The sequence below is a fragment of the Ruditapes philippinarum genome, unplaced genomic scaffold, assembly GCF_026571515.1.
Source record: "Ruditapes philippinarum isolate M1 unplaced genomic scaffold, ASM2657151v2 ctg19238_1_1_1_1, whole genome shotgun sequence".
In the NCBI taxonomy this organism is placed as follows: Eukaryota; Metazoa; Mollusca; class Bivalvia; order Venerida; family Veneridae; genus Ruditapes; species Ruditapes philippinarum.
The window spans coordinates 8223-18560 of NW_026862468.1; the positions used below are offsets into that span (position 1 = coordinate 8223).

Below are 10338 nucleotides of genomic sequence, written 5' to 3' on the forward strand. Positions count from 1 at the left end.
ATAGGTATACGCGCATTCCTTTTATGCGTTAATGGCTTTGGCTTAATTGAATTTTTTGGTGTTTTTGTTTTCTGTTTTATTGTAATTTTTTATTTTGAGGAAAGCAGAAAAATGCATTTTTCACATTTATTTGATAAAATTATTATACGGACACTTACTGCACAAGAATTTGAAAACATAAGTCTATGCTAAATATTGATACTGTGCATTCCATACATGTCAAGACTTTAATCAGAACTAAATTCTTTGAATATTAAAGAAAAATCGAAAAACATACGAAAGTGAAACAGGCACTGGTTGTCTGTAGTGTTCACCCTTTTTGTCCGTTCATCCCGCTGTCTTGCTGCGTACTAACCTTGCAAAACTAGAATAAGTTGACATCCGATTTCTTTTCTCTGGACACATTTCTAACTGATTTCCTATCTTACTTATATCTCTGATTTTACTTATTGCATTATAAAAAACTACATGAGAAATGGAAATCAACTCCTTAATTTCAGATAGCGTTGATAGATATATTCATGTATTACTACAATTACACATTGTTCTCGTACAAAGTTAACACGTATATGCTTTTATGAGTCATATTGTAGACTACAGAATCTCGGTTAGTAAAGTTAAACGTTTATTATGACCAGCACTTACTATTTTGACAGGACCTAACGAAAAGTACTCTTGTTCATGATATAAAAATCGTAAAATGTCTTTCCCGACTGCCAAATGTGATTGTTTACAGCTTTCGATATTGAATACTTCTTTGTATGTTATAAATGCCGACATGAATGTGCCATTACGTACTTTTCGTACCGATGCCATACTTTTTTGGTATAAATCATATCCTATACAGTAACTATAGTAATATGATGTTAACAGATTTATCCAACTTTTATAAGTTGCTCAGACGTAATGTGAAAAAAATAGAACGAGAAAATCGTCAAAATACATAAAGTTACAAATTTGAAAGAGGATAACACGTAATAAAATTTAAGTTAAAACGACAAGTATACTTCTATAATTGTTTGTCAAGCTCAAACAATGAAAATAAAATATACCTGCTGTAGAAGCAAAAAAACAAGCTCAGTTTTCAATTTAAGAACAATTTTATTTATCGTTACGAGTCAAAATTAAATATAAAAAGTTCATTCCCTATAGTTACTACGCGTTTGAAACTGTTGAAGTAGCTTAATTATATAATACTGAAAAAGAAATCAAATCAACATTTGAATTACAGTCAGTTCTATTATACTAATAAAATAGAAAAAGTTATGGAGGCAAACGACATACATATTGTTGTATTATATATTGCACTACCAATGTTCCGATACTTACATAGTCTTTCTCAGAGAATAAAAAAATAAACAAACTCTACATGTCATTTATACAATCTGTATGACAGGATAACTTATACACGTTATTTCTTTAAGTTATTAATGGTTCAATAAAGAACCTTGTGACATAACAATAGATATCGTATTCAATAGAAGAAATAATTAATAACAGGAAAAGTGATTTTTCGTCTTTAAAGATACAGCGATGTTATAACAAAAATGTGGAAAATTAATATCCAATTAAACAGTGAACATCAATCTTCTTCGATATAAAAGGAAATCAACGTTTCAATTTTGTCCGTTATAACATAGTTTCAACTAGTTATCTAAAGTTTCCGATGAAAAGTAAATTGGGTTTGTAAGATTATTTTCGGGACAGGTAATTCTCCTTAATTTAACTCTTGAAATATTGAAATCAGTTAAAATGTATACTTGAAAGGATAACATTTCTTTTAAATCTCAGACATCTCAAACATTTTGAAATTCTGAAAATCTCCTGTGCAGAAGATTATTATAATGCCTGGTATTGTAACAGTGGACATGAGTTGGACACGTTACATTGAAAGAGAAGGTTAAATTGAGAATGTTTAAACTCAACTAGGACAGCACGAGCAACTAAGTAACGGAAAGTATTGTGTGTTTTCTTTATGGCCTTGCAAGGGGACGGGCCTCGTGTACTTAGTACCAGCTTATCAAACAGTCGTTTAGAAATATTTTCCTGATTAATTATTAATTATCATTATTATCATTAATTATTATATACAAGACAGGTTTTTGAAAATGTTTGAAATATTGAATAATTAGTAAAGATAATTATATATATACTAGTAGATATAAAAAAGATAAAAAAGAAAAAAGTCCAGTTAACAACCTGCGAAACGGAAAGGGACATAGTGACTCTGTAAAGTAAAAGTATATATCTGTATAAAAAAAGAGGAATAGGGACTACATAGAAAATTGTCGCGTAAATAAATGTGTAAAGTTTAAGACTTGTGTTATTTCGATACAAAACCTTAATGTTATAATAATAGTATAAAACATTAGCAGTTTTGTAGCATAGACTATTGAAATCGTTTGCTATTCCGGATTAACATTATACTGATGTTGATGCCATCACTTTAGTTTGTGTCGCCTTTAGGTAGAGTGTAAAGAATTACATTACATTAAGCTGAAAGACTTTGGAAAAGGCTATCTGAATTGTTAGCATCAATGTAAAAATGATGTGTAGTTTCTAAAAATGCATATTACCAGCGAGGTGTGTTTATAATATTTTTTCTGTATATATAGGGCTTATATCGTAGACATGCATGGTATAGTTGCCGTTTTCTGATACCTGTATATAACTATTTTGGACAATTTAAACTTTCTATTCAAGGGATATTTGAAACCAACCTTTTTTAAATTCATTAATTTCAAATGTGTTTCAGAAATAATTTATCAGCTTCAAATTCATTTGAATCAAAAGCTACCAGCAGATGATCTAAGAAATGGTGATAGTTCGATATTCTGTTATTGTTATATCGCGTGATAAATAGAAAAAAATGATCGTGAGTATACATGAAAAAGAGATAAACCGCATCACTAAAGAACTCCTAAAATGGCATAATTGAAAATGTTGCAGACTCGATTTACTTGAGCCTGTTCATGTACAGTACTAGAACTGGTATTCACAAGCTACCATTCACGTTTCTACCATAGGCTTAAGCAGATCAACATTTTAACATAAAAATGGTAAATAATTGAATTGTGATCACTTTTCTTAACTTTATCTTATTGAACTTATTGATAATCTTTATTTGTATTAACGCATGACGTTTTAAAGAAACTTACTTTATTTGAGATACCAAACTGGCGTTTATTACACATAAACTATGTTATATTATATTACGGACAAGGGAAATAATTAACCACATCGTGCGATAAATTGTGGAAGAATATGCATGACATTGTAAAAATGCTGATAACAATAAACTACAAATTTCAAGCTTAACATAAGTTATAATTGTTAAATATGAAAACATTAATATTATTTCTTGTATAACTATATTTTGAAAAATTGTGTGAAATAAATCTTTATAAATGACAGTTGTTTGTATTGTTTTATCGAAAATAACGCACAATTCTCTTTAATGTGATTGTCTTGTATTTCAATATTATATCAGACTGCCAAAATTGTTACATTATGTATTTTGCGTGGCGTTACTTCTCGAAGTAAAATAACTGGTATAACGTGCATCAAAGGAAAACAATTAATTCCTTGAAATTTTTTAACAATGGTAGTATAGATTTTTTCATGCAATCGTTATAAAAAAATTTTTTAATTGATAAAATTTTTTAAGCTGGCATTTTTTTGCGTGTGCATGTGCTAATACAATATGCATCTTAAGCGACTCGGATTGTATGAAAATCTATTTTCAGGCTACAAATTTTTTAATTTTGCTGTTTCTCCTTTGAACGTTCCAAAGATCTATTCTATCTAAAAGTCTTACATCGGTGCTAAAGTTTTACATAATTATGTAAAAAATTAGCACCGATGTAAGACTTTCCGATAGAATAGCTCTTTTGAACGTTCAAAAGAGTAACAGCAAAATAGAATATTAAAACATATTTATTTCATATTCATACGTGGCTTGGTATCTAACATAACTCAGTGACTAGGTTTTTAAGATATCGTTTAACCGCAACATATTTTTTCGTAATTTCATCTGATTTATGCTTTTTACTGATTATAACATGAAAAGTGAGTCTAAAGAATTTACAAATTTGTAATAATTATGCTGTAAAATGCATGTCAAAGCGAAACCAAAAGCGTTTGAATCAGAAGTAAAGATAGGTGCAGGCAGTTTTATTCTAGATGTAAAATGATGATCAAAGTCGTCTTCTTTGCACGGTTTTTTCCAAATTGAAATACTTTTCGAGAAGTATATGTCTTCATATCAAAATCTTCTTTAACTGTAATTTGGTATAAATAACTTTTCTAACGAGTTTTACTATTCGATGTAATTCTAGCTTCATTTTTCAGAGAGAAGAGTGTGTTTGTACCTGTGATGACTGACACTTAGTACACACCTACGAGGTGGAGCTATTTAGATAGTTGTTTTTAATATGTTATGTATATCATGTATTATATAGAGAGTTACAGTGTATGTATGAATGTTAAAACAATAAAGCTGTATTATAAGCTATGATGTTGATTTTAATAATCCTCAAATAAACAGAATATTACATTGGCGACGAGTAATGGAGATAAAGTTTAAAGACAAAAAAAATAAATAAAACAAATGAGGATTTAAAAAAATATTCTGATCTAGAAACAATTGGAATAAATCAATTTTAATTCCTTTAAACAAATGGAATTAAAAACAGTTTAAGTGTGAAAAAAAAACAAGTTGAACAATAAAAACAATGCAAGCCAAAACAATAAATGTGGAATCAAGCAGATTAATTTAAGACAAAAATCTGAGTGAAACAATTTAAATACATAAGCAAAGAAAACAATTAAAACAGTGTATTCATGAAATAAACTGATGGCAGCCAAATTTGAACTAACAACACCAGGACCATTTATAGTAGTTGGGGAGCAAACAAATTTATCTAAAGCTTGGGAACAATACGAAAAACGTTTTGAAATATATATTCAAGCAGCTGGAGTTACTAAAGATTATCAAAAGAGAGCATTGTTACTGCATGTTGGTGGGTCACAAATACAAGATGTCTTTAATAGCTTAGGCAGCCCTGGAACTACATATAAGGATGCAGCTGACAGTCTATCCAATTATTTCAAACCCAAAAAGAAGATTCAATACGAAAGACGTGTGTTTCATCAATCAAAACAAATGTATGGTGAAACAATTGATAACTATGTTGTTCGTTTGTCGAAATTGGCAGTGTCCTGTGAGTTTATTGACCAAGACGACCAAATTCGGGATCATATTTTAGAATCTTGTGCATCTGATGATTTGAGAAAAAAATTGTTAACAACAAAAAACTTAACATTAGAAAGACTCCAGGAAGTAGCTAGAACCTATGAATTATCTGACACCCATGCGAAGTTAATGTCAAACAAGAAAGATGATTTAGTCGACGAAGTAGAAGTAAACAAATTGCGCTCTAGATCAAGAAGGCAAGCACAGCCTCGATTTTCGAAATCACAGTCAAGACCACAACAGCACCAACAAAACCATCATCAACAAAGGAAGAAATATGACATTAGCACAGCAAAGTGTTACAGGTGTGGGGATATCGGACATTATGGTAAACAGTGTAAAAAGTCTGTAGGTGTAACATGTTTCAAGTGTGGAAAACAAAACCATTTTGCAAAACTGTGTAAAAGTAAAAGTGTAAATTTCTTAGAAACAGATAATTTTGATGGATATAGCAGTGAGGAAATATACGCCATTTCTGGTAAGAATGCTGCCACTCTCCAAATTGTCCTTGAAAATAAAAAAGTTGATGTTTTAATTGATAGTGGGTCATCTGTCAATATAATTGATGAGCATTTGTTTGGTAAACTCAAATAAACACACTCGCCTACTTCCCACAAGCTCTAAGGTATATCCTTGGTATCAAAACTCCAATCAAACATATTGGTATGGCATATCTCAACATAAGGGTAAATAATGAAACACACAGTGTCGAGTTTCAAATTCTCAAAGGTACAGGCAAACCACTTTTAGGCCATGAAACTGCTTTAAAGTTGGGTTTACTTCATATTGGCCCATTGCCGCCTGGGAAAATGCATTCTCTTGAACCAGCACAAATTAAATTAGGTCAAAAGCAAACAACAGAATCTATTTTGTCTGAATATGATGATAGATTTCAAGGATTGAGAAGGATTAAAGATTTTAAATTGAAACTTTACATTGATGAATCTGTTCAGCCAGTAGCACAAAATGTCAGAAGAATTCCATTTAAAATGAAAAAATTAGTTGAGAAAAAGAAAGACGAGTTAGAAAAACTTGATATTATTGAAAAGGTAGAGGGTTTGACTCCCTGGGTGTCCAATTTAGTTCTTATCCCAAAACAAAATAATGATGTAAGACTTTGCGTTGACATGAGAATGGCAAATAAAGCTATACTGAGGGAAAGATTTCCTATGCCAAACATAGAAGAGGTTTTGATGCAGATGAATGGATCTGTCATATTTTCAAAATTAGATCTAAAACAATCTTTTCACCAGATAGAACTAGATAAAAAATCAAGATATATTACTCTTTTTGTATGTCACAAGGGTTTATACCAGTACAAAGTACTAAATTTTGGTATTAATATGGCCCCAGATCCACACCAGAGAATCATTCAGCAATTGCTTCAAGATATTCCAAATTGTCAAAATATTGCTGATGACATAATTATTTATGCAGACTCTGTTGAAAAACACGATAAAGCTCTTGTCCGTGTCTTACAAAGGTTGCGTGAAAAGAATCTGACTCTGAACCGTGACAAATGTGAGTTTTGTAAAACTGAACTTAAGTTCATGGGTCATATACTGTCCAAAGATGGCATCAAAATTGATGACGCAAAAGTCAGGGCAGTCCGAGATGCCGAACCTCCGACCAATATCACAGAAGACACATCATTCTGAGGTCTGGTTTCATTTTGTTCAAAATTCATCCCAAATTATGCCACTCTGTCTGAGCCCTTGCGAAAACTAACAAGAAAGAAAGAACCCTGGGTCTGGGGAACAGCATGAAAGCTTCGAAAAACTCAAACAATGTCTCATAAGTGCTAGGGTCATGTCCTATTATAATCCTGAAGCAGAAACAAGGCTCATTGTGGATGGATCTCCTGTTGGGGTAGGTGGAGTCCTTGAGCAAAAACAAAAAGATGGTACATTTAAACCAATAGCTTATGCAAGTCGTATCTTGTCTGGTGTAGAAAGGCGTTACAGTCAAGCTGAGCGCGAAACCTTGGCAGTTGTGTATATGATACTCAGATTTCATGTTTATCTATGGGGAATTCATTTCACAGTCTTTTCTGACTGTAGATCCCTTGAGAAAATTTTCACTCGAAGGCATGAATCAACCCCAAGAATATTAAACTTGGTTTTAAAAGTACAGCCATTTTCTTTTAAAGTACAATTTCTACCAGGTTATCTGAATCGGGTAGATATTTTGTCCAGAAAACCAATTAGGGAAACAGATGATTCAATCTGTAGCCAAACAGAAAATTATGTGCATCTTGTTACAAATCGTTCTGTCCCTATAGCTGTAACCTTAGATGAACTTCAAGAATGTTCACAAAGTGACCCAGTCTTAAAACAAGTACGCACTTGTCTCGAGAAAAATAAATGGGAAAAATCGCAGCAATTAAAACCCTATTACCAGGTTAGACATAATCTTTCGGTCAAAGATTCTCTTATCTTGAAGGGTAATAAACATTCCAGAGCATTTACAATCCCGTGTACTTCAATCCGCCCACTCATCTCACATGGGAATACAGAAAACAAAAAGGCTAATTAGAGAAAACGTTTGGTTCCCAAACTTAGACAACGACAAGTAGAAAATATGATAAAATCTTGTCATGCATGTCAGATGGTGTCTCAAATCCCGCAAGAACCTCCTGTGGTAATGACAAAACTTCCATCTTCCCCCTGGAAAGAACTAAGCATAGATTTTATGGGTCCAATAAATAATGAGAACCTGTTGGTTCTGATAGATTATTACACCAGGTATCCTTTAGTGGCAATTCTAAAGTCAACCACTAGTAAGTCAATCATAAATCAGTTAAGTAAATGGTTTGCAATGTTTGGATATCCAAGTCAAATTAGAACGGATAATGCACCAAATTTTTGCAGTTAGGAATTTAAGGCATTTTGTCATGAACATGGCATCAAACATTGTAGGTCAACAAAATATTTTCCTAGGTCAAATGGTTTAGTAGAGAATTTTAATAGGTCTTTAAAAAAGTGTGTTCATACTGCAATCTCAGAAAACAAAAATTGGAGAGAAGCATTAAACACATTTTTGCTACATTTAAGAGCAACACCACATTGCACTTCAAATTTTGCACCAGCATTTTTGATGTTTAACAGAGATATTAAAACAAAAATTCTACAGTTAGAAAAAATAAGAGTTAACGCAAAATTGAGAAATAGGGACAGGATACAGAAACAAAGAATTCAATATTGGGCAAACAAACATATGGCCAAAGGGTACAGAAAATTCAAGATAGGGCAGAGAGTCCTAATTCTCAGATGTTAACTAATTGGGCAAATGATATTTGTAGGGTTGTAAGTCAAAAGGGCACTTCTGTGAAGGTGATAAGTACAAGTGGCAACATTTATAACAGGAATGTAAGTCATGTATAACCATACTTTGGATAATAATTGTGTTATCAAACAAAGGGTGTGCTGACATTAAGCTACAGTCTCACTTACATCCCGGCAGAGCCCCGGCAGAGCCCCGGTAGACGTCCGGGGTGATCCGGGAACGACCGGGGTACGACCGGGAACAACCGGAGTACATCCGTAACTCTACCGGCAACGTCCTGGATGATCCGGGATGATCCGGGAACATCCGGCATTCGACCCCGGATGGAATAAAATATTTAATATCACCGGGGTGGTCCGGGACGATCCGGGAAGGTATAGCTTTGCCGGCTTCATCCGTAGCTCTGCCGGGAACGACCGGGGTTATACCGGGGGTGCACTGTAGCTCTGCCGGCACAAACCGGGGATGATCCGGGGTATGATATAGCCGGTAAAGCTACGGTAGAGCTACGGTAAAGCCCCGGAAAATGCCGGCAGAGCCCCGGCAACTACAGGCAGACTCCCGGATAATAAAGGTAGAGCTACGGTTGATCCCGGTAGAGCCCCGGCAAAGCCCGGATCATTTCAAAAGAATAACGACAATTTGCGATTATTGCACTTGCTGGTATTAAAACCCCTCCCATTTCTCTTCTATCCAGTATGGCATAAGGATTTTTCAGAAAATCATCACGAAATACTATTCTGGAACAATAGATATTATATTAGATAAAAATTATGTATCAATGTTATCTTTTTCGGGCGTTTTCAATCCACCGGGGTTCTACCAGGACTCTGCCTGGATCGTCCTGGGCTCTGCCGGGGCTCTGCCTGCATCGACCGGGGCTCTGCCTGGGTCAACCGGGGCTCTTCCGGCGTCATCCGGGAATGACCGGGGAAGCACCGGCATGAACCGTAGCTGCACCTGGGCTCTGCCTGGATGATCCGGAGCGCATCCTGGGTGGTTAGTTGAGAACTACCGTAGTGCTGCCGGGAGTAAGTGAGACCGAGGCTTTAGAAGTTGGATTATAGTGTTATATTTTATCTAATAAGCAATCATTTATAGTGATATATTTATCTAATAAGCAATTAGTTTTCAAGGTGTTCATATTAAAGTAGATATTTTTAGTTTATGAATTTATACCGTGAGAAACTATTCAAATCAAGGGAGGATGTGATGACTGACACTTAGTACACACCCACGAGGTGGAGCTATTTAGATAGTTGTTTTTAATATGTTATGTATATCATGTATTATATAGAGAGTTACAGTGTATGTATGAATGTAAAAACAATAAAGCTGTATTATAAGCTATGGTGTTGATTTTAATAATCCTCAAATAAACAGAATGTTACAGTACCGTTCTCCCTCCTTCTGCATTTTTGTGATGTAGTGTATCGAGCATTTGTAAATACCATTTGATTTTTGAGCTGAATTTACACATTCGTTTTTTTAAGTAGTTTTCAAAAGGAACACTTTACAGTACAAAGAACGCCCTCAGTATATAAACGCTTAATTCTTCTGTGTTGGTGAGAGTTTAACTAAACCAAAAATAAGTGGCGATATACTATAATTATATAATTAAATTGGTGACAAGAGTATTTAAACGTGCAACTGCACATTATGCCACAGGAATCAATATTTACTTAATTCTTTATAAATGTAAAACACGTGTTTAATTAGTTTTAGAGCACGTTGGGTATTTAACAACTGAATAAATGTAGTGCTAATTGTGCAGTAATGTGTTGGAAAGGTAAGAAAAC

At 33.6% G+C, this 10338-nt stretch overlaps 1 protein-coding gene across 1 annotated transcript; it reads left to right on the plus strand.

The window, feature by feature from the left end:
• Positions 1–4855: 4855 nt before the first annotated feature.
• LOC132719176 (uncharacterized) lies at positions 4856–5848 on the plus strand. The gene has a single exon (XM_060702924.1). It carries the CDS (start codon positions 4856–4858, stop codon positions 5846–5848), a length of 993 nt encoding a protein of 330 aa, XP_060558907.1.
• Positions 5849–10338: the final 4490 nt, after the last annotated feature.

Excerpts from the sequence above, each read along its gene's own strand:
- LOC132719176 (XM_060702924.1), top strand. The coding sequence starts at position 4,856 with ATGGCAGCCAAATTTGAACTAACAACACCAGGACCATTTATAGTAGTT.